The following is a 25,186-nucleotide window of genomic DNA, read 5'->3' as shown; positions in this document are numbered from 1 at the left end:
GGCATCTCAAAGCTAAGTCTAACAGAGAACCCAGGCTGTTCTTGCCCCATGAAAGGTCATGTCTAATGTTTGGTTTGGTGATGAAGGATAGAAGAGATGTTTGGTCACCTGACCAAGATGGTGAAACCCCATCTCTACTAAAAATACAAAAATTAGCCACAGTGGCAGGTGCCTATAATCCCAGCTACGTGGGAGGTTGAGGCAGGAGAATTGCTTGAACCTGGGCTGCAGAGGGTGCAGTGAGCTGAAATCGTGCCACTGCACTACTCCAGCCTGGGCGATCGAGTGAAACTCTATCTCAAAAACAAACAAACAACAACAACAAAAACAGAAAGAAAGAAAAGAAAAGATGCTGGCTCAGGAGCTAGGAGATGTGTATTCTTTGAGCTCTGGCTCAGTCGCCAATAACCATCTAGTATGTCACCTGGAACAAATCATATCTTTTCTCTGATTCAAGATGTCCTCACTTCTACATCATCTTTAAGGTCTCTGCCAGCTCTAATATCACAGGAATCTGCAGCCAGGACAAAGTGGAAACTATTGTACTAATTTGCAGAAGGGAATCAAATTCTAGTTCTGAGAAGGTAAGGACCACATCTTAATTACCATGCTTTTACATTTTTACCTAAATAATTCCTCTCCCCAAAAGAAATGATCTCTTCCTTTATGCCAGCTTTTTATAGAATTAACCAATGTCATATTTTTAAAAATTCTACAAGCCTGTATGTATGGGTTGCATGACTTATCAGAACCTTTATTATAACAATTTATATTTTTCTTTATATATATATCTCCAGAAGAAGAATATATAAGATGATTTCCAAATATGTATCACTACTACTGAGTCCTTCTTTTATGAAGCATTGCATAAGGCTAGTGTTTTTTGTTTGTTTGTTTGTTTTTTGATACAGAGTCTCGCTCTATCATCTAGGCTGGAGTGCAGTCGTGCGATGATCTCGGTTCACTGCAACCTCCACCTCCTGGGTTCAAGTGATTCTCCTGCGTCAGCTTCCCCGAGTAGCTGGGACTATAGGTGTGTGCCACCATGCCCAGCTAATTTTTGTATTTTTAGTAGAGACAGGGTTTCGCCATGTTGGCCAGGCTGGTCTCAAGCTCCTGACCTCAGGTGATCCGCCCGCCTCGGCCTCCCAAAGTGCTGGGAATACAGGCATAAGCCACCGTGCCTGGCCTTTTTTTTTTTTTTTTTTTGACAGTTTCGCTGTGTCACTCAGGCTGGAATGCAGTGGTGTGATCTCGGCTCACTGCAACCTCTGCCTCCAGGTTCAAGTGATTCTCCTGCCTCAGTTTCCCGAGTCGCTGGGATTACAGGTACGTGACACCATGCCCGGCTAAGGCTAATTTTTTTTTTTTTTTGGTATTTTTATTAGAAATGGGGTTTCACCATGTTGGCCAGGCTGGTCTGGAACTCCTGACCTCAAGTGATCCTCCCACCTCAGCCTCCCAAAGTGCCGGGATTACAGGCATGAGCCATCACACCCGGCTGAAGATTAGTGTTCTATAAAACCCATTTGAGAACTACTGCACTGTGTTGATAAAATAACTTTATTATAATAACAGTAATAATAAGAATACTGGTTTTTGCATTGCACTTTACAGTTTACAATGAACTTTCATATACTTTAGGTCATTTGACCTGAACAATACTGTAATGTAGATGTTGATCTCCTTATTTCATAAATGCAGTTAGTGAGAATCAAGACATTTAAGTAATTTTTCAAAAATCACACTAGAGACTGGTAGGACTCACACTCAGGTATTCTGACATTTACAAGAAGCAACTTTAAGAAGCAACCAAACCTGTTGGTTAATTACTGTCAGAAAGGATGGCTTGATATTGGGTTTGACAAGAATAAAACAATCACCTTGAAAACATTCTCCAGTCACAGATGAGCAATGCCAAAGGATTGTGTTCTGCAGGTAAACTCATTCATTTACCTGGAGGATACACTCTGTAGCTGATTCATCTAACTGAACCCATTACTATGCAGTGGCAGAAGTGCCACACAAAAGCTACTTTATAGTCAAGGCAATGGCACGTGAAAATTGATCCCCTATGCTCTGTGGCACAGAAACACTGTTGTTTCAACCAAGTAATTATCTGGGCACTTGAACAAAAGTGAGGCTCTTTTGTGAAAGCCACTGTGGCCTTGCATACAGGAGTTGCGATGAGCTGAGGGGGCAAACTCCTTGATATTCACAATGGGATGCTAACAATGATCCTGAATATCTGCACAGCACACAGTCTTAGGCAGTTTGCTCTCAGAGTCCTGCCAAATCATGTCAGAGACATTGCACACCAGGGGCAAGCTAGTGCTATGTTCCTCGAGATTTGCAGAGCTTTTTTCATCAGGTCAAAATGGGAATGAACCTGGTTGCTCTTCATGCATGATGTTAGACCAAGAGGCACTCAGACAGGTGGTAGTTTGGGGAAAAATCTGCTATAGAATTCTGAACGCACAACCAGCAAATGGATGAGAGTTTAATTTTGTGGCAATAGAGGGTTTCTCTTTTGGAAATGGGGTATATAATATTTACATGCCTCCTAAAAAAAAGCGTGGGTCAATTCACCGTAACATGATCTCTAGTTCAATCCCCACTGAGACATACATAAAAACCTATGAGATAGATCAATTCCACAAATGTAATGCTAGGAAAGGGTGTTTTTTAGACATTCATTTGCTTCTTTTTTCAAATGATAATCCCTGGACATTCCTTTGCAACTGGACTGGCAGGAAGCCTAGGGTTAAATATATTGCATAAATGTAAAAGCAATTTAGGATCCTGATACATTGTCTCTCCACTTTAAACAGTAACATTACTGCTTCTGGTTTTCAATCTGTATTTTATGATTCTCAATTGTATTTTGGGCTTGTGTGTCACATATAAAAAAGAAAAACAAAAGCTTAGTTCTCTGATGGGACTGGACACTATAGAAAGGAGGAAGTGCTGGCCACGACTTACCTTGTGAATTTCTCGGTGCACATGGATGGTATTATTTCCAACTTTGGTGTCTGTGTTGGTCTCATTGTGATAGCTGGGAGGTAAGTTTGCCAGGTTCACTTCTGATGACGCTTTGGCAGCAGCTTCTTCTGCCTCCATCTATTAAATCGATGAATTTAATGAGCAAAATTATTTTCTCTTGTTACAAATGAGAGTCTATTAGAAAAAAAAATCTCTTTTCCTCTTCTGCAATTACAAAGAATCATGATGATGATAGGTGCTATTAATTGAGTACTCACTATGATAAGATATTATACTAAATGTTTTATATATATTACAGCACTGAAATTTCACAACCCCTCTGGGAGGTGGGTGTTAATGTCCTCGTATTACAAATAGGGAAACTGAGGCTCAGGAAGACTAGATAAATTCCCCAGGTTCCCAGAAAACGGTGGAGCTGGATTTTGAACATGTTTCCATTAGATAGTCTTGCTCCCTGTATAAATGCTGTTGATGCCCTGCCCATCTCCTGGTGGCCTAATCTGGAGGTCACCTGCCTCCAGTTCCCACACATGCCAACAACCAACTCTGTCTCTCTCCGAGGGCATTCTCTGGTCACCAAAGTATGCTCAGTCTGCACAGGCCCCAAGTGCTAGGGAGTTAACATCCTAGCAGTGACAGACAGGCTATGAAGGTAAGCACTCCAGCTTCTCCCTTTGCTAGACAATTCTAAAGCATATAGAATCTACGTAGTCTCCCTCTGAGGCCCCCAGTGGGATGGAGCTCTAGATGCCCGGAGCAGTAACCTGCTTGTGGGCATACCGTTGATTGTCTTTCTTTTCTTTCATCTCACTTCCCCACTTCCTGCTAGTGTCTTCTGGGAACACATCCCAAATACACTATTTGCTCTTAAATCCTTATGGCAGGGCCTGCTGGTGGTGGTGGTAGGGGCAGGGGATGGAGGGAACCTAAACTTACTCCCTGTAGGTAGGGCCACAGCTGTGTCTCCTTCCCCACCCTACCTCTTGGGTACCCTTGTAGGAAATCCTTGGAAAGGGACCTTTGTAGAGGGTCAGTTAACCAGTTCCCGGGGTCCACACCCCTTCTGGTCTTCTTGAACGTATGTTCTTCTCTGGTGTCAGGTTTCTGTGGCCACTGTCCTCAAATCCTCCAGTCTCATGATCCTCCATAACATCTATACCAGATACGTCAGTGACTTCATGTCTGCACTCAACTTCCCCTTCCAGATTATGACCCTGTCCTAGCCCTGATGAGCGGGCAGTTGACAATGTCACCTGTTCACAGCTGATGGGACCCAAAGGGAGGCCACATCATAGACTAATTGAGCCAATCAGATACTCTCTCTAGGAATTTAAAATGAGAGACACAAAGAGAAGTTCTACTTGATATATGGCAATTTTTCTACACTGCTAGTTTTGACTGTGGGCTATTTTTATTTTAAAAAAGAATGCTCAAAAAATATTTTCCTCTTTAAAAAAATCACTGTCCTCTATCCCCTCAAGTACTAGATGAGCCCCTGCTTTAATCACCAGGTTTGCTGAGTTGAGGAGGATAGAAGGAAAGAATCCTCATGTCTCAACGCAACACGAAAACACTAAACTCGAAGTGTGAAGAAAACCTGGTAGGCAGAAAGGCTCAACAAGGACTTAGTCAGTGGCCACCATGTACACAGTGCCGTGCTGGATTCTGAGATGGCTGCTGAGATGTTTGAAACTTGATCACTGGCTTCATAACAACAATAATTCTAAGAATAGCCCCCATGTTTGGGGCACTGACAATATCTGAGCCGTTGCACCAGATGCCCTGAATATTCACAGCAATCTTAATGGGAAAGCTGTGATTACAGAGTCACGTCCAAAAGTTAAAAAAATAGACATATCTGGATCCCTTCATGGACCTGCTGAATTGGGATTTCCAGAGGTGAGACCCCCGATGTTACTGAGCTTCTCAGATGATTCTGAGGATTTCCCTCCCCTGCCTCTGACCCCCCAGTTAAGAATCTCTGTTCCGGGCAATAGGGAGCTACAGCAAGTTCCAGAAGGCTAGAGGGAAAATAATATAACGAGTAGACCAGAAAGAGAGGGGAGTCAGGGAACTGGCTAGAATTAGGTGTAGGAGATGGGAGCTACATCTGGGTAGGGGCCTTCTAGGTGGGAAAGACTCTAAGTAAGTCTAGAAGGATCAAGCCATTGAGAGATGGCCACTGGATGAGTCAAGTCGTTGCCTGCAGCATCCTCAGAGAGGAACACAGTGGAAAGTACCAGGATTCTGGAGTCAGACAAGGTGGGTTCAAGTCCTGGCTCTGCCACAAAGTAGCTGTATGACTTTGGACAAGATACCAAATCCCACTAAACCTCAGCTTGCTCATTTGCAAAATAGGGATGTACTACTTTGTTGAGTAGATATAAGAATTAAGGACCATGACGTAGATACAAGAATTAAGGCATGAAAGACACTACCTGCCACACAGCAAAGATGAAATTCATAGCTGTTTTCATCATATTGCCCTTTAAGAAGGCAGTTTCAAAAGAAGCCAGTTTGTTTTGCCAGAGTTCTGAAGGGAATGGATAGCTAGAAGCAGGAAGAGCAGACAGTTGATATCACGTGTTTGAAGAGCTTGCCAACAAAGGGCAGAAGAAACGGTGCTGAGAGAGAAGACAGAATGGGCAAGAAAATGACCTTTTTTTTTTTTTAAAGCAAAGGACCTTGCCCTCAGTTACCACTCTGGTTAGTGACAGAAAAGATACAGCTGGGAAGAGAAGACTGAAGGTGCTAGAGAGGATCCACCCAGAAGAAGAGAATGTTTTAGTGTTTTTTAAATTCCCATAGGGATCAGTTTGGCTTTCAAATAATTGACAAGTTGCCAAACCTAGAGTTTCCTCTAGGCTGAGCAGATAGTCTTTTTATAAAACTTTTCCCCCCAGCTCAGCCACTGGTTATTTCAACAGAATGAGCTAACGGTTCTTAAATGGCACCATGAACTAAAAGTATAGTTTACAATGGAAATTTCAACCGCAACTATTATTGCCACTAGCAAGAGAAACTTAAGTCTGAAGCAAAAGGAGCTGTTTCATAGAGGAGGAATGTGAATGCTGTTAAAAATGGCATTTATAGTGAGTTAAATCTGTGTGTCTGCAAAAGGGGTATAGTAGGAAAAATTAAAGAGATGAATCCAGGCTTGGTATTGGAGTTCTTGCTAAGAATAGGTGAGGCAGTAAGAACATTCTAAAACTAGTGAGTTACAGAGCTAGCAATAAGGGGAGGAGAAACAGAGTGGTTATATCTTCAGAATACATTGGTAGCATACAGAACAGTAATGTAGGAACTAGTAATATCCCTGATTGAAGCCATTTGAAGATTTGCTTTTCCCAATAATGGCTGTACAACTAGACCTGCTTTGTCCTTCCCCTTAAGAAACTTCAACAGCTTGAGCCAGCTGGAACATTGATAATGCCAGGAAGTTTCTTGAAAGCAGATTCATGATGCAACTATGTAAACAAATAATGCATCTGGCCCAGGTCTTTTTTTATTTTTCCCCTGAACAATGACTAAATGCCAATTATCCTGTGTCTATGAGATTTAAGGGGCATTCTGGTAGTCTCTTTACAAAAAATTAATACTAATAACCACAGTCTATTAACAATCTATTGTATTCTATTTTTGAAGATATCTAAAAGATACTTTTAACATTTTAAGATTAATTTTTAATGCTTTAAGATATTTTAAAAGATAGATTCTATTGAGAACCACAGGCATCACAAGCTCAATTTAATTTGAAGCTGCAGAGTTAAGAGACATTGGGGCCTATCTGACTCCCTTCACCCTTTAATTGTTCCATGTCATGATTGTTTCGCAATCACGGGAAACAAAGATCATGGATCTTGGGCTCTGGACCTGACCAGTGGATATTCAAGGACGGCTGCCCAACTCACGGATTTGCTTTATTTGCATCATCTCATTGAATTCTCACCTTACCCTAAGAGGTGGACATTTCTCCACTTCAGACTCAGGATGCCATTGCCAGTAAGTGGCAGAGCAGGGACTGGATGAGGGAAGGTCAGTCCCCACTGCCTGTTCTCCTGCCATGGTATTCAGCCTCTCTCATCCTGTACCCACGGCCAGCGAGGACACTTCTGGGAAACAGTGGGATAGAAGAGACAGCATCTCCTCTGGTGGCAAACTTCAACCCCCAACCTACACAGAGCCACATCTAGAGGGAGGAAAGCTGGGGTCTTGGCAAAGCCCAGTGTGGATAACGCCCATGGAGAAGACCCCGTCACTAGGTCCCGCAGAGCCCCACACCGCTCTGCTAAAGAAGAGACTGAAGAGGCCCTTGCTGCTCCCTCTCCTGCCTCACCAGAAGCTAACGTCAGAGGACCAGGCTGCAGACTTTCTGAACAGTGGTGGGCACAAAAACATAGAGGTGACTTACTCAGTCTTACTAGGAATCTGTGTGCAGGAGGGAAAGTTCTAGAACCTGTATAAGGAAAGCAGACGGCCTGCCCTAGAACCAGAGGCATCACGAACCCCATTTAATTTGAAGCTTCAGAGTTAAGAGACATGGGGGCCTATCTGAATCCCTTCAGCCTTTAATCGCTCCATGTCATGATCGTTTTGCAATCACAGGAAACAGAAAGATCATGGGTCTCGGGATCTGGGCCTGTCCAGTGGATATTCAAGGACAGCTGCCCAAGTCACTGCCTCCAAAGCCAGTGTCCCCTTCACTGCAAACTCCACAGGCTAACTGTTGTGGAGTGGAAGGGGAAATAGCCCCAAACTACAAAGGGCTGCGAGGAGAAAGCAACTTCTCCCTGGAGACGAGGGCCAGCAGTTAAGGCTTTGTCCAAGGGGGCTACCAAGCTGGAGAGAGCAGGGATGTGAAACCAGACCAGGGGTTAACCAGCCTGGACATTAGTTTCCTGCTGGCTCCTTCACTGGGATGGCTGGCTCCTCTCTAGACACAGGCTACAGACAGAGCCCGGCCCAACAGCGCCCACGCCTACCCACCTCAGGCACCAGGGACAGCTCCCCGCACCTGGATGGAGAGGGCAGGGTCAGTGACATCTTCTTCCCAGGCAGCCCTTGGCATGCGTGGGTGCCCATCACAGAGGACAGAACAAGACGCCACCCACAGTGTTTAGACCTGGAGGTGATGGAGGGCAGAAGCTAGGCAAAACTTTGCTAAGGTACGTGGTATCTGATAATAATAGTTGCTAAATACTGTGCACCTATTACTTGCCAGATGCCCACACTTACAACATTTAGTTCTCACAGGGAACTGAGGTGCAGGATATAAATGATTTGCCCAATATCACCCTGTTACTGAGTGGCAGAGGAGGACGTGAGCCCAGGACAACTGCAAAGCACTGTTGGGTGGAAGGGGGATTGCCTCTCACATCCTCATCCGCCACTCATACAGTGCTGAGATTTGGGATTTCCATCTTCCCTCTCTGCCCCCACATTGCATGAGAAGCAAGACAGCCCAGACAGACTGCCAGCAAAGCTCAGGGCTCTTTGCCTCTTTGTCCCTGCGTGGCATCCTAACAAGCTCAAAGCATAACAGACAAGCTAGAACTTGGCGATGCCTGGAGCTTGCCCCGGGTCTCTGTGAAACCACAGTACTGGAATACCAGGGGCCCTGCAAACCTTCGCTTACAATAGGGAAGGCCAACGGCATGCCTGACGCCAACTGCAGGCAGGTGGCCCCAGCTACCTCGGGAGGGTCCAGCTGCAGAGCCTCTCGGTGCACAGGCTCAGATCCAGACTTTTTGGCAAGGAGGCAAAACGAGGCGGGAGTAGGGATCACCCTGCGCTGCCTCCAGGCCACTCTGCATCGGCTGTGGGCCCTTCCCAGCCCCTGCTCGGGACCCCAGGTCCCTGGCCAGCGCTCTTCCACGCCTTCCCAGCCTTCGCTGCCCCCAGCCTGGCTCTTCCCAGAGCCCCGCGCCGCCATCGCGCACCCACCTCCTCCACCGCGCTGCGCAATTTGTGCTGCGTGTCCTCCATCAGTTCCTCAACCTCGCGGAACATCTCGTTGAGCGTGGCCTCCTCCTGTGGGTAGCTGAAAGCCGGGCCGGGCTCGACGGGAGCCGAGGTCGCCGTCGGAGCGGGCGCGGGGGCCGTGGGGACTGCCGCCGCCAGCAGCAGGCACAGCAGGGTGGCCCCGAGCCGCTGCATCTCCGCTCTGCGCCCGCAGCCGCCGCCTGTGTGTCCCGGAACGCGATCAGAGGCGCGCGGACCACCCCCCTTGCCTGGCCCGCCGCCCCGCCCCGCTCCGCCCAGCCGCCAGCCCCTGGCGCCCCTCTTTCCCGCACCCGCCCGGAGACAGGAGGAAACTGAGGCCACTGAAAACGCAGCTCCTCTACACCCGAAAAGATGCGACCCCACCCGCTCCAGCCCGAGCCCGGATCGCCCCAGGACCCCTCACCCCCATCCTCCAGCACAAGCTGAGCTCTGCCTCTCACCTGCGATGCTGGAGCCCTCGCCAGAGCAACCGAACCCGGATCCTCTACGCTAATAGCTCCCAAGCCCCAGCTCACCTCGACTTAGTCCCCGGTTCAAACCCTAACCCCTCCTCCACCAAGTCAGAGTGCCCGACCCCTACTTCCACCCCAATCCTCTCTCAACCCCTACCTGGGGTGGGCAGAGCACAGGTCAGCCCCCTCCCCTTGGCGTCGGGTTCTACTCGAGTGCCCCGCCCCACACCCACCCAAGGGAGGCTGAGCTCAGCCAAGTCGTCCCCTCCTCCACCGCCGCCCCTCACCCACCCCGACTGGACCGAGCTGCGCTGCGGGCTGGACTGGATCTGCTCGCTCCGGCCGGGAGGCCGCCGGGCTGCGGGTGCGGCTGCGGGAGCGAGAACGGCGCGGTGGGCGGGTCGCGGGTGCGGGAGCGCGGCAGGGTGCGGCAGCGCTGGTACCCGAGAGAGCCCGCAGCCCGCGCCCTGACCGCCCACCAGGCCCCCCCCGCCCCGAGCCCCGCCCGCCCACCAGGCCCACCCCGCCCTGAGGAGGGGCCGCAGCCCGGCCATTGGCCAGCCGGGGCGCAGTCCACCTCACGCCCCACACCCTCCTCTTCTGCCTCCGCGACTAGCTCTACGGAAGGCAGCCATCTCCTTCACTGCCTCCCCCTGCCCCCGAGGCATCCCAGGCCCCTGTGTTCTCTGGCCTCCAGGCTTGCAACAGCCCATCGAGGTTGTGTGTGGGAGGACTGTTCCTCAGTCCCACCATGGTCTTTCCAAGCCAACCTCCGTCCTGTGCAATCTTCAGGAAAATTCCCAGCCCCCCAGCCTGGCGTTCAAGCCATCACTGCGGGCCTTAGTCTGCCATGGTTGACACCGTGCTCCAGCCAGGACAACGCACTTGCAACTCCTGGAATGGGAGAACGTCATGAGAAAGTCAGCAAGCTCTTCAAGGGTGGCATAGAGGAGTGGTCAGGACCAGACACCTGCAGCCAGCTCTGCTCCTTCCTACCTTCCCTCCCCGGCCAAGTTACCAGCTTTGTGTGCGTCCCAGTTAGCCCTAATGTAAAACATTGACAAGTCTCAAAAACGTAATATGGAGTGGGTAGTGGAGAATCAGAGAAGTTAGACCATCAGGCCAAACAGCAGGTGAAGGCAGGGCTGGCCAGAGGTCCTGAGTGTAGCTGACTCTGCAGTTGGTGCTCTCCAGCTTGACGCCCCAAGACTGCCTTTCTCTGCAGCACTACCCACATTACTGTTAACCGCCAAAACACAGCTTCCAGCCGCTTTCCCTTCTACTTCTGGGCCTGGGGACAGGGCCCTCCTGAACTGCAGGGAAAGCCCCTTTCCGCGGCATCTCCTGCTCTGTCCCCTGGGCATCTGGCAGCCCTGGCTGAGCATTCATTAGCTTTCTGGGGGTGGCTGAGCCCGTCCAGGAACCTGGAGCTGAGTCTCCACATGCCCCAGCATGTCACTTCAGGCAGGGTGGACGTTAGGAAGAAACTAATGCCGAACTGGAGGGTGCTGTGGTGGCATATTGTGGGGCCGAGCTAGGAATTGCAGTGGTGCGGGTTTACAGAGCACATCATGGTCTTCCAGTCCTTCATGTTGCTGGCTTAAAGACCACGAATTTCCCCAGTAAGATTGTCTTCTGCCTTACATCTTTTGCCATGCAGTCTAGAGGTCTTGACTTTCAGACTGAACCTAAAAATCTCTATATATTGAAGTGCCTCAAGTGTCAGGCAAAGGGACACTTGTTTTCTTGTATGGAGTCAACATTTTGTATTCCCAAATGTAATAATTTATCAACAGTTCAATTATTAGGTTACACTACAAGCGAAAGAGAGAGAGAGAGAGAAAGAGAAAGAAAGAAAGAAAGAGAGAGAAAGAGTAAAGAGAGAGGGAGAGAGAAAGAGAGAAAAAGAGAGAGAAGAAACGGTAAGAAAATCTACAGGTCTCAAATATAAGTGGCTTTCCTGCCCAGCTCCATGCCAGTCCTCTCACCAGCCTGAGACGTTCATGGACCTGAAGGAAAAGCCCCAGGCCCAGCTGCGGAGCTGAGCCCAAACCAGATCTGGACAGGGAGTGTCAGCTCCAAAGAGCTCAGACTGGGGAGCCCAGTGGGGTCAGGGACTTGTTGGAGAAAGGGTCAGTCTGGATGGCCATTGGGAGATGAGGGGCACAGAGCAGGCAGAGAGTGCAGAGCCATCCAGGACAATCATATGTAGAGTAGAGAACATTCTACATTTCCGCAATTCCCATTGTGTCACTGGCTAAGCTCTGTATCCACTAGGAACAGATGATTTTTTCCTTTGACGCATTGGAAACACTTTCTGGAATTATTATTTAAAATTTTAGGTTCTCACATTTTCTCTATGAGGGAGCTACCAAGTCATAAACTGGGTTCTCATTTCATGGTTAAGGAAATGGCAGCAAGGCGGATATAACTTGCTGAAAATTGCCTAGAAAGTGCACACAGCAATTTCACATCTAGCTGTCCACCCTCCAGAAACTCATGACCACGTGCAAAAGAAGACATGTATAAAGATGTTTACTAAGGCAGTATTTACAATGGCAAAAAATGTGGAAACTACTTGCCCGTGTTTTCCAGCAGGAGAATGGATAGACCAGGGCATCTACAATAATAGAATACTGTACAGCAGGTAGAATAATGAACAACATTTATAGGCAGCAACATCACCAACTCTCAAAAATATAATATGAGGTAGAAAAGGCAATTTGCAAAATGACATATATGGGTTACGATTTGTGCGTATCTTAGAAATGCAGAAAAATAGCATGTATTGTTTATGGATGCTCACATATAATAAAAATATAGAAATGTGCAGGCTACCTCTGAGGTGGGAGGCAAGGAAGGGATGGAGGATGTCTTCAGTTGTATTCATAACATTTTATTTCTTCAAGAAAGGGAGTGTACCAGCATGGAGGAATTCTGAAACAAAAGTTTCCAAATATTCACATCTGTTTAATCAACCATGATTATTTACATCAGGATACATGGGTGTAGCTGGTTCTTTTTTATTATTTTTGGTATATTTTAAATGTTTTGTGAATAAATTGGTAAATAAAAGCAGAAGGCACCATCCTCCAAACAAAACAAAACAAAAACAACTCAATAAAATCTCTTGTAGTCAAGTAGACTTTTTTCTTAGATTTGTTCTTGACAAAATGCTGACCTCCCCAAGGCCCAGCAGTGGCCTCCTTTACTGTGAGGTGAGGAAGGGCATCTACAACAGGCTGGAGTAGAGATATCACATTTTCTGACTTCAAACAATACTACAAGTCTATGATAACCAAAACAGCATGGTACTGGCACAAAAATAGACACATAGATCAATGGAATGAATAAAGAACCCATAAATGAAGCCACACACCTACAGTCAACTGATCTTCAAAAAGGTCAACAAAAATTAACAATGGGGAAAGGATTCTGGGAAAACTGGCTAGGCATATGCAGAAGAATCACAATAGACCCCCTACATCTTACCATACATAAAAATTAATTCAAGATGGATTAAGACTTAAATGTAGGCTTTGAAACTATAAAAATACTAGAAGAAAACCTAAGAGAAACTCTTCTGGACATTGGCCTAGGCAAAGAATTTATGACTATGACCTCAAAACCAAATGCAACAATAACAAAAATAGACAAATGGGACTTAATTAAACTAAAAAGCTTCTGCACAGCAAAAGAAACAATCAGCAGGGTATATAGACAACTTACAGAATGAGAGAAAATATTTGCAAACTCTGCCTCTGACAAATGACTAATATCCAGAATGTATAGGAAACTTGAACAAATAAAAAAAACTCCAAGTAACTCCATTAAAAAGTGGGCAAAGGACATGAACAGACACTTTTCAAAAGAGGACATACAAGTGGGCAACAAATATATGAAAAAAATGCTCATTGTCACTAAATTCATCAGAGAAATGCAAATTAAATCCACAATGAAATACTATCTCATACCAGTCAGAATGGCTATTATTAAAAAGTCAAAAAATAACATGTTGGCAAAGATGTGGAGAAAAGGGAACACTTATACACTATTGGTGGGAATGTATATTAGTTTGATATGGTTTGGCTGTGTCCCCACCCAAATTTCATCTTGAATTGTAGCTCCCATAATCCCCATGTGCCATGGGAGTGACGCTGTGGGAGGTAATTGAATCATGAGGGCAGATCTTTCCCATGTTTTTCTCATAGTAGTGAATAAGTCTCACAAGATCTGATGTTTTTATAAGGGCCTTTTTCCTTCCTTTGCTCTGCACTTCTCCTTGCTGCTGCCACATGAAGAAGGACGTGTTTGCTTCACTTTCTGCCGTGATTGTAAGTTTCCTCAGACCTCCCCAGCCATGCTGAACTGTGAAGCAATTAAACCTTTTTTTAAATATAAATTACCCAGTGTCAGGTGTATCTTTATTAGCAGCATGAAAATGGACTAATATAGCAAATTTGTGCCGGGTAGTGAGGCACTGTTTAAAGATAGCTGAAAATGTGGAAGTGACTTTGGAACTGCATAACAGGCAGAAGTTGGAAGAATTTGGAGGGCTCGGAAGAAGATAGGAAAATGTAGGAAAGTTTGGAACTTCCTAGAGACCTGGAGGGCTCAGAAGACAGGAAGATGTAGGAAAATTTGGAACTTTTTAAAGACTTGTTGAATGGCTTTGACCAAAAGGCTGGTAGTGATATGAACAATAAAGTCTAGACTGAAATGGTCTCAGATGGAGATGAGGAACTTGTTGGAAACTGAAGTAAAGGTCACTCTTGCTATGCAAATAGACTGGCAGTATTTTGCCCCTGCCCTAGCGATTTGTGGAACTTTGAACTTGAGAGAGATAATTTAGGGTACCTGGTGGAAGAAATTTCTAAGTGGCAAAGCATTTAAGGGAAAGCAGAGTGTAAAACTTTGAAAAATTTGCAGCCTGACAATGCAGTAGAAAATAAAAACCCATGTTCTGGGGAAAAATTCAAGTCAGCAGCAGAAATCTGCATAAGTAACAAAGAGCAGAATGTTACTCACCAAAACAATGGGGAAAATGCCTCCAGGTTGTATCAGAGACCTTCACAGCAGCCCCTCCCATCACAGGCCTGGAGAACTAGGAGGGAAAAATGGTTTCATGGGCCTGGGGCACCCCTACTGTGTGCAGCTTGGGACTTGGTACCCTGCATCCCAGCCACCCCAGCTGTGGCTAAAAGGGGCCAACATACAGCTCAGGCTGTGGCATCAGCGAGTGGAAGCCGAAAGCCTTGGCAGCTTCCATGTGGTGTTGGTTGATCCTGCAGGTGCACAGAAGACAAGAATTGAGGTTTGGGAACTTCCGCCTAGATTTCAGAAGATGTATGGAAATATGGAAACACATGGATGTCCAGGCAGAGGTCTGTTGCAGGGACAGTGCCCTCATGGAGAACCTCTATTAGGGCAATGTGGAAGGGGAATGTGGAGTTGGAGTCCTCACACAGACTTCCCACTGGGGTAGTGCCTAGTGGAGCTGTGAGAGGAGGGGCACTGTCCAGAATGGTAGATCAACCAACAGCTTGCACCGTGCACCTGGAAAAGCCACAGAGACACTCAATGCCAGCCAATGAAAGCAGCCATGAGGGGGGCTATAAAGCCACAGGGACAGAGCTACCCAAGGCTGTGAGAGCCCACCTCTTGCAGCAGCATGACTTGGATGTGAGACATGGGGCCAAAGGAGATCATTTTGAAACTTTAAGGTTTAGTGACTGCACTATTGGATTTCGGACGTGTATGGGGCTGTAACCTTTTTGCTTTGGCCAATTTCTCCCACTTAGAATGAGTATATTTACCCAATGCCTGTACCCCTATTTGTATCTTAGAAGGAACTAACTTGTGTTTGATTTTACCAGCTCATAGGCAGAAGGGACTTGCTTTGTCTCAGAAGAGACACTGGACTTGGACTTTTAAGTTAATGCTAGAATGAGTTAAGACTTTGGACGACTGTTAGGAAGGCATGACTGGTTTTGAAATATGAGGACATGAGATTTGGGAGGGGCCAGGGGTGGAATGATACGGTTTGGCTGTGTCCCCACCCAAATCTCATCTTGAACTGTAGCTCCCATAATTTCTACATGTCATGGGAGGGATTCAGTGGGAGGTAATTGAATCATGGGGGTGGATCTTTTCCATGCTGCTCTTGTGATAGTGAATAAGTCTCATGAGATCTGATGGTTCTATAAAGGGGAGTTCCCCTGCACGTGCTCTCTTGCCTGCCGTCATGTAAGATGTGACTTTGTTCCTCCTTCACCTTCTGCCACGATTGTGAGGCCTCCCTAGTCATGTGGAACTGTGAGTCAATTAAACCTCTTTTCTTTATATATTAGCCAGCCTCAGGTGTGTCTTTATTATCACTGTGAGAGCAGTCTAATGTATAGTTCAACTCCTGTGGAAAACAGTATGAAGATTTCTGAAAGAACTAAAAATAGAACTACCATTCAACTCAGCAATCTCACTACTGGGTATACACCCAAAGAAAAGAAATAATTTTACCAAAAAGATACCTGCACTCACAGCAGGTTCACAATAGCAAAGTCATAGGATCAATCTAAGTGCTCATCAACAGATAATTGGATTTAAAAAGTGATATATATATATATACACACACACACACCCCATAGAATATATATATATATATATATATATATATATATATATGTACCATATATACAGCCATAAAAAAGAACGGGCATAAAAAAGCCATTAAAAAGTCATAAAAAAGAATGAAATCATGTCCTTTGCACATGTTATTTCCTTCTAAGACACAGTGGGGGTACAGGCATTTGGGTAAATATACCTGAGATGTGTGCATGAATGTAGCTGGAGGTCATAATCCTAAGTGAAATAACTCAGAAATAGGAAATCAGTAGCACATGTTCCCACTTATAAGTGGAGCTAAACAATGGGTACACATGGACCGAAAGATGGAAACAACAGGTGCTGGAGACTCCAAAAGTGGGGAGGAAAAGAGGGGGCAAGGGTTGAAAAACTACCTATTGGGTACTGTGCTCACTACCTGGGTGACAGGTTCACTAGAAGACCAAAGCCCAGCATAATGCACATGCACCCCCTGAATCTATAATTTTAAAAAACAATAATAAAAGGCATCCTGTCTGCCTGAATAGTTAGGTTCTTCCTGCTGTGAATGGGGATGTGGTAAGGAAAGGGGAATAGATGGGACTTACCTGTCTCTTCCCCCTCAGCCCCGCAGGGATGGAACACTCCTCAAACAAGGAAACCTCAGATATCTGGAACATAAGGGCACTGAGTCTGGATAGATGACCGTTATTCAATGATTTGTAAAACTTTAACCATTCTGAATGGTTAATTAGAAAAGGGGAGAGTTTATTATATATTTCCTTTCCTTTTTTTCCTCTTTTCCATCTTAGACAGACTGCACTGACCATAACTTGAGAAAAAAAAATGTGAAGAGTTGTGATCAGAGAGAATATGCCTGCATGACTATTTAGCATCTGTTGTCTCTGCTAGAATGTAAGTCACATGAGATTGCAATGATGCTGGTCCCTGCAGCCATCCCAAGGGCAGCGCAGGGTCTGCAGAGAATTAGGACTTAATATGGATAGCTGAATAAAGGCAGGCCTGCCAGGGGCTGAGATCCTAGCCCTCAAATAATCTACAGTGTAACAAAGAAACAGGTAAATAGGCAGTCATGAGACAGTAAGATGGAGGAATGGACAAGGAGAAACTGGCAACTAAAGGAAGGGAGGGTGAAGGAAATAATAAAAGTGGACTCTTTTTTGAATGCCCATGAAGGGCGCCTATCCCTGGTCTCACTATAATGGGAGCGGGAGGTCACAAGGTACCAGCATGGACGAGTGCCCCACTTGACCGGACCATGGGTGAAGATCTGACTAAAGCCTGACCCATCAGAATTCTTCCTTGGACTTTGAAGCTGGAGAAACCATTGAAGTGAGTAAGAGAAAAACTTCACTGTCCTTGAACCTGGGCGTGGTGGGGGATAGGGAGAGTGGGAGGAAGTGAGTAGCTGTTTCATTCCACAATGTCACTGTTGTTCTTGGTTCCAGCCTTGCACGAGCCTTTCTGACATCCAGCTGCACCATCAGCCCTGAAGGATGGTAAGATGCTTTTGGTGTTCTTCTTGTATACTTCCCTTTGGTTTGAGCTATGTTTGATGGCTTTCTGTTACTGTCTATCAAACTGCCTTAATTTAGACACTGATCATTCTTACACCTGTTTCTGTTGGGGCTGCTTATATTTTAATGAGGCATTCCTCTTTGAAGAAGTTCTCCTTTAGAAGAAGTTGCCATCCTGCCTTGAGACCCGTGAGTAGGAATCGAAGGGCCACCAGGTCCTGCCGAACAGGGAGAAGACACCAGGGTCGCCTCCTCCTTGTTGGCCCGCAGTGCCAGCCACTAATATAATGGAGGTTTCCCAGTTCCTGCCTGTAATTTGCTATTGTTCCAAAGAAATTGGTGCCAAGATTTTCTGAGTGGAAATTCCATCTGGCTTTGGAAAGAGTGTTCACGTAGATTCAGGGTTTCCATGAGTAACAGCTACTGAATGTCCAAAACATACATTTAATTTGCCAACTTTCTGTGGGTGGGTGAGCAAAAGAGACCCAGAGGACCATGTTCTGGCCTTGAAACACAGCATAGGAGGGACAAGCCTCAAGCCTGGCTGTCTTGCTTTTTTATTCAGCAGGTGGATGCATGTGCTCTGTATTTTCTTGCATGTGTGTCTGAGGTGAAGGATGACTGAGGAGCAAGAGAATTTTAGCAGAATCAGTGCCACAAAAGGAAAAGCAAATAATTGAAGTTATTAGACAATTTCAGAGGAAGAATATCTAGAAATGTGTTTCTGCCCAATTCTCTCCACCGCTTGGGACAGAATGATATGTTTATTTCTTCTCTAGAGCAGTTTTTGATACTGGCTGCATGATAGCATCATCTTTTTAGAAGTTTGACAAAAAAATACAGATGCCTGGGTGCTGCATGTAGAGATGCTGATTCAGTAGGTATGAGATGGGGCCTCGTGATGCTGTGACCCCGTCCTGGTTCTGCAGACTGTAAGGGAAGATCCTTGCTGAGGAGTCTCTTATCAGGCCTCACTACCAAGAATTCCTCCCACCCATCAATCTCTCTTCTAACCTATGAATAGCCTGGTCAGGCCCAGCAGTGCTTGCCTTCCTGTGGTTCTGGTTGGAAGCTGCTGGAGTAAGGGAAAGAGCTGAACCTGGACTAAACATGCCCAGGTTTGGGTTCTGGCTCTGACCCTACCTACCATGACTTACCTATCCCAGGGCTCTCCAGTTCAAACCACAGGGCTGCTAGCCCCCACCAGCTGTCAATCAAGCCATCTAGGATAGCTGCACGGGATGTGTTTGTGCCTTTAAGATTTCCAGTCACCTTCATTCCCACTATCTCCAGGAGAGTTGTGCCATCTTGAAGACAGAAGCCAAGACTCACAGGTGCTGCTCTCAGGGTGTTTCCAGTTAGGTGGGGCAGCTTCTGTTGATTTTTTACTATGTTAAGATCCTTGTAGGTCAGCAGTGAAAAGCAATTAACCGCTTGTATACACAACACTGTGGATGCATCTTGAATGTATCATGCTAAGTGAAAGGAGCTAGATTCAAAAGGCTGTGCGCTGATCCCATTTATATGATGTTATAGGAAAGGCAGAATTATAGGGACTGTACATAGATCACTGGTTGCCAGAGGCTATAGTCCTTTATAGGTGGACTATAAAGGAGGCCGGGAACATTTGGAGGATCTTATACCTTGATTGTGGTGGTGGATACATGATACTGGTATACATTTGTCAACACTTATAAAATTGTACACTAAAAATATTGAATTTGATGTATATAAATTATACCCAAATTAAAATAAAATGGAAGAAAAGTAAAGTTACTTGCCCAAGATCAGAGCCAGGGATTCAAATAGGTGTGTTCAACCCCCAGCTCCTGGCCCCTGACCCCTCAAAACCCTCAGTCAGCTCTACAGGGGAGAAGGGCCACTTCTTAGGCAAGGCAGCTTTGTCTGTGGTCAGGTTTGTCAGAGAAAGAAGCAAGCAGTGGAGCATCATACTGTGGGGAGAGGAACTGTGTTCTAGTCATGGTTTTGCTACCTTCTAGATTTGCAATATTGGATAAACTAATATATATCTCCAAACATTAATTCTCTCATCTTTTATGTAGTTTCTCGTTTGAGAATAATAAAAGCCTACTTTTAAACAGATACATGTTGAGAGGCCATGCAATTTAATTGTAAAATCAGGGCCTTGGGAGCAACCCCAGCTCTGCATTCCTCCTTGCCCAGGTGACTTGGACAAATTTCTCCACTTCTCTGAGTTTCATTCTTCTCATCTGAAAAAGGAGGACAGGAACTGTCTCTGTCTCCTGGGACTGTTATGAGTCTTACAAGAAATGGTTCCTTAAAACACTTAGCAATATGCCTGGCAAGGAGTAAGCATTCGTGCATGTTAGCTGTTATTATACTATCAGCATCCACATCATTATGAGGCCTAGCCAACAAAGCTTTGCAAAGTGAGCGAGGAACAGAGCTCCCTTTGTGTGTGCCCAGCTGGGGCTCATGGGAAGGCGGGGAGAGGGAAGTGTCCGCAGCAATTTTGCTTAGACCACAAAGGGTTATGGAGGGTCTTGGAGCAGACAGCTCTTTCTGTTTACGCAGGCAAACCTTTTATCAGCCTCGGCGCACAATGCTGCCAGGATGGCTGGGTCAAAAGAAGTTCACATAATAAACATGCTCTGTACCCAGAACACGCTCCCGTCCACGCCTAGGTCCTGTGGCTGAGGCGCTCATATTTTAGACTCCTTTTTTTCCCTCGAAATCTCAGAAGCTCCACATTTCTCCCTGAGATATGATTTCCCTTTGGACCTCTGATGAAATGTGAACAAGCTTCGAATTAAGGGACTTGTCTGAAGTCCCACTGGTAACAAGGGAAAGACTTCACAGGGTTGGAACAGTTTGGATAGATACTGCTAAAATTGTATCTTCTCATTTTGATTCCTCTATCATTGCCATGCTCCATTTATTCCTTTCCAGGAGTGGGTGCATTTGCTTCATATCTCTGCAAGATGATAACCTCTTGCCTGTTTGGCTGGGCTGCTCTGGAAATTCACTCACTGGCAACCACTGCCAGGAACACATACCAACATGTATCTTCTTCAAACTTCAGCAAGTGTCAGAATCACTTGGGGGCAGAGGGAGTGGATGTTAAACACAAGCTCTGGATTGAGCCCCAGACTTTGCAGTTCTAACAAGTTCCCAGATGATCCTAATACTACTGGTCCAGGGACCAAACCTTTAGTACTGGGGAAACAAGCTTCCCCTGGTGGTAGGAGTGCAGGCATTTCTGGTAGCATTCTACCCCAAGTAAAAGAGAGATTTAGACTATAGATAAAGTTAAAAGTTGAAGTGTTTTCCATGCTTTACATTCTACTTTTCTACTTTCTGCCAGAAGTTTACCCCTAAACATGCTTGATTGGGTTCAAATTATAGGACCAAGAGTGGAGAAATTGGTAAAAATCTGCTTAAGATAATGAACTGATGTAGAGAGTTCTAAAACGCAGGAGGACAAAAAGTGATATTTACAAAACACTGCTGATATTCAAAGAGCAGAACTGAAGAAAACACACTGAGTTTCACATACAAGGCAAAGGGAGGTCAGAAACAAGAAGATAAAAAGAGAGCAGATTAGCAACTGGTTTGGATATGGTGCCTGACACATGTTAGCATAAGTGGTTCAGGCCCAGGTATATAAAGAGTAGTGATACAGTTTGGCTCTGTGTCCCCAGTCAAATCTTATCTTGAAGTGTAATCCCCAAGTGTCGAGGGAGGGAAGTGACTGGATCATGGTGGCGATTTCCCCCATGCTGTTCTTGTGATAGTGAGTGAGTTCTCAAGAGATGTGATGGCTTTATAAGCATCTGGCATTTCCCATGCTTGCACTCACTCTCTCCTGCTGCCTTGTGAAGAAGGTGCCTACTTCCCCTTTGCCTTCCACCATGATTGTAAGTTTCCTCAGGCCTCCCACATGAATTCTTCCTCCATGTGGAACTGTGAGTCAGCTAAACCTGTTTCCTTTATAAATTACCCAGTCTTGGGTATTTCTTTATAAAGTGTGAAAACACACTAATACAGGTAGGCATTGAAGAGAAGTCCGCCTTTACCAGCTGATGGCTGCATACATCTCAGAGAGGACAGCTGATAGTTTAAGTGACCAAATAGGACTTCGTATCTCTTAAAACAAACATTAGATGATCGAGAAATTGTGTTTAAAGGGTCACATTTTATCAAACTACAATGATATACTGTCTTCACCTATCAAAAGAATTAGGCAGCTCTATCCTCATTCATTCATTCTACAATTGTATATTGGGAGCTTAAATGTCATTGGCTGTGTTCTAGGTGTAAGAACAGACACAAACAAAACAGCAAAACCCTGTTTTAATACTACCACCCCCCCCATACACACACACACAGAGAAATAAATAATACTTTAGGTGGTAATCAGTGCTATGAAAAAAATAAAGCAGAAAAAGGGCTGAGAAGACTAAGGAAGAGTTGCCTTTTAAAATATGTAGTACTTTGGAGAGACTTTTCTGATAAGGTGACATTTGAGCAAAGACACAAAGAAAGTGAGGGGATAGTGTCTGATAACAATCTGGTATCCAGAATAGATAAAGAACTCTTATAACTCAAGTACAAAAAGACAAAAAAATTAAAAATGGGCAAAGATTTGAATAGGTATTTCTCTAAAGAAGATATATAAATGGTCAACAAGCATATGAAAAGATGCTCAACATCATTAGTCATTAGGGAAATGCAAATCAAAACTACCATGAGATACCACTTCATACTTATTAGGATGGCTATAATAAAAAGGAAATGGAAAATAGCAAATGTTAGTGAGGATGTGGAGAAATTGGAACCCTCATACATTGTTGGTGGGTGATATGGCTTGGCTGTGTTCCCACCCAAATCTCATCTTGAATTGTAGTTCTCATAATCCCCACATCTTGGGAGGGATCCTATGGGAAGTGACTGGATCATGGGGGTAGTTTTCCCCATGCTGTTCTCGTGATAGTGAGTGAGTTCTCACAAGATCTGATGGTTTTATAAGTGTCTGACATTTTCCCTGCTGGCATTTCTCCTGCTGCCATGTGAAGAGAGATATGTTTTCTTCCCCCTCTGCCATGATTGTAAGTTTTCTGAGGCCTCCCCAGCCATGCTTAACTGTGAATTGATTACACCTCTTTCCATTATAAATTACCCAGTCTTGGGTACTTCTTCATAGCAGTGTGTGAGAACAGATCAATACAGTAAAGTGGTACCAGGAGTAGAGCACTGCCATAAGGATACCCAAAAATGTGGAAGTGGCTTTGGAACTGAGTAACAGGCTGGAAGACTTTGAAGAGCTCAGAAGAAAACAGGAAAATGTGGGAAAGTTTGGAACTTTCTAGAGACTTGGAGGGCTCAGAAGACAGGAAGGTGTAGGAATGTTTGGAACTTCCAAGAGACTTGTTGAATGACTTTGATCAAAATGCTGGTAGTGATCTGGAGAGTGAAGTACAGGCTGAGGTGGTCTCAGATGGAGATGAGGAACTTGCTGAGAACTGGAGTAAGGGTCATTCTTGGCATGCTTTAGCAAAAAGACTGGTGGCATTTCGCCCCTGCCCTAGAGATCTGTGGGACTTTGAACTTGAGAGAGATGATTTAGGGTATCTGTTGGGAAAAAATTCTAAGTGGCAAAGCATTCAAGAAGAAGCAGAGCATAAAAGATTGGAAAATTTGCAGCCTGACAGTGCGACAGAAAAGAAAATCCCATTTTCTGGGGAGAAATTCAAGACAGCTGCCGAAGTTAGCATAAGTAATGAGGAGCTGAATATTAATCACCAAGACAATGGGGAAAATATCTCCAAGGCATGTCAGAGACCTTCATGGCAGCCCCTCCCATCACAGGGCTGGAGGCCTAGGAGGGAAATGGTTTTGTGGGCTGGGCCCCGCCGGGCCCCCTTGCTCTGTGCAGCCTCAGGACATGATGCCCTATGACCCAGCTACTTCAGCTCTAGTAGTGGCTAAAAGGGACCAATGAACAGTTCGGGACATTGCTTCAGAGAGTGCAAGTCCCAAGCCTTGGCATGTTCCATGTGGTGTTGAACCTGCAGGTAAACAAAAAACAAGAAGTGAGGTTTGGGGACCTCCACCTGTATTTCAGAGGATGTATGGAAGTGCCAAGATGTCCAGGCAGAAGTTTGCTGCAAGAAGAGAGCCCTCATGGAGAGCCCCTGCTCTGGCAGTGCAGAAGGGAAATGTGGAGTTGGAGTCCCCATACAGAGTTCCCACTGGGGCACTGCCAAGTGGAGCTGTGAGGAGAGGGCCACCATACTTCAGACCCTAGAATGGTATATTCATTGACAGCTTGCACCTGGAAAAGCCAAAAATACTCAATGTCAGCCTATGAAAGCAGCCAGGAGGGGTCTATATCCTGCAAAGCCACAGGCACAGAGCTACCCAAGGCTGCAGGAGCCCACCTCCTGCATCAGCATTACCTGGCTGTGATACATGGAGCCAAAGGAGATCATTTTGAAATTTAAGGTTTAATTATTGTCCTATTGGATACTGGACGTGCATGGGGCCTGTAGCCCTTTTGTTTTGGCCAATTTCTCCTACTTGAAATGGGTGTATTTACCCAATGCCTGTACTTCCATTGTATCTTAGAAGGAACTAATTTTTGTTTGATTATACCAGCTCACAGGCAGAAGGAACTTGCTTTGTCTCAGATAAGACTTTGAACTTGGACTTGAGTTAATGCTGGAATGAGTTAAGACTTTAGGGGACTGTTCGGAAGGCATCATTGTGTTTTGAAATGTCAGGACATGAGATTTGGGAGGGGCCAGGGTGGAATGATATGGTTTGACTGTGTCCCCACCCAAATCTCATCTTGAATTGTAGTTCCCATAATCCTCACATGTCATGGGCAGGACCCAGTGGGAAGTGATTGGATAATGAAGGTGGTTCCCCCATGCTGTTCTCATAATAGTGCATAAGTTCTCATGAGGTCTGATGGTTTTATAAGTGTCTGGCATTTCCCCTGTTGACACTTCTCTCTCCAGCTGCCATGTGAAGAAGTACATGTCTGCTGCCTTTTCCACCATGACTGTAAGTTTCCTGAAGCCTCCCCAGTCATGTGGAATTGTAAGTCGATTAAACTTCTTTCCTTTGTAAGTTACCCAGTCTTGGGTATTTCTTCATAGCTGTGTGAGAATGGACTAATACAGTAGGGATATAAAAATGTTTCAGTCACTTTGGAAAACAGTTTGGCAGTTCCTCAAAAAGTTAAACATAGAATTAACATATGGCTAGAAGTTCTACTGCTAGAATTGAAAACAGGGAGTCAAACAAGTACATATACACACATGTTTATAGTACTACTATTCATAATAGCCAAAAGGCAGAAACAGCCCAAATGTTCAACAGATGAATGGATAAACAAATTGTGGCATATCCATACAATGTAATATTATTTGACCATAAAAAGAATGAAGTGCTGATATAAGCTACAATATGGGTGAACCTCCAGAATATTATGCTAAGTGAAAGAAGCTAGCCATAGGAGGACAAACATTGTATGATTTCATTTATATGAAATATCCAAAATAGATAAATTCATCATGATTGCCCTATGCTGGGGAAGGGGTG

The 25,186-nt window shown here is 45.2% G+C and overlaps 1 protein-coding gene across 11 annotated transcripts in view; it reads right to left on the bottom strand.

Moving 5' to 3' along the window:
• The window catches only part of DKK3 (dickkopf WNT signaling pathway inhibitor 3), a 46,292-nt gene extending 36,384 nt beyond the window's left edge, over window positions 1-9,908 (bottom strand). For 3 of the 11 annotated variants that reach the window (XM_077960509.1, XM_015114739.3, XM_077960513.1), the window contains exons 1-3: window positions 9,750-9,908; window positions 8,947-9,185; window positions 2,983-3,120 (exon numbers count right to left, since the gene is read on the bottom strand). In XM_077960509.1, coding sequence (XP_077816635.1) covers window positions 2,983-3,120; window positions 8,947-9,159 — 351 coding nt within the window. In that variant the 5' untranslated portion in view covers window positions 9,160-9,185; window positions 9,750-9,908. 11 annotated transcript variants of the gene reach the window in all.
• Between the last annotated feature and the right edge of the window lie 15,278 nt (window positions 9,909-25,186).

Source organism: Macaca mulatta, chromosome 14 (genome assembly GCF_049350105.2).
Source record: "Macaca mulatta isolate MMU2019108-1 chromosome 14, T2T-MMU8v2.0, whole genome shotgun sequence".
Classification (NCBI taxonomy): Eukaryota; Metazoa; Chordata; class Mammalia; order Primates; family Cercopithecidae; genus Macaca; species Macaca mulatta.
The sequence above is the reverse complement of the archived record's forward strand: the minus strand, read 5'-3'. Positions and strand labels throughout refer to the sequence as shown.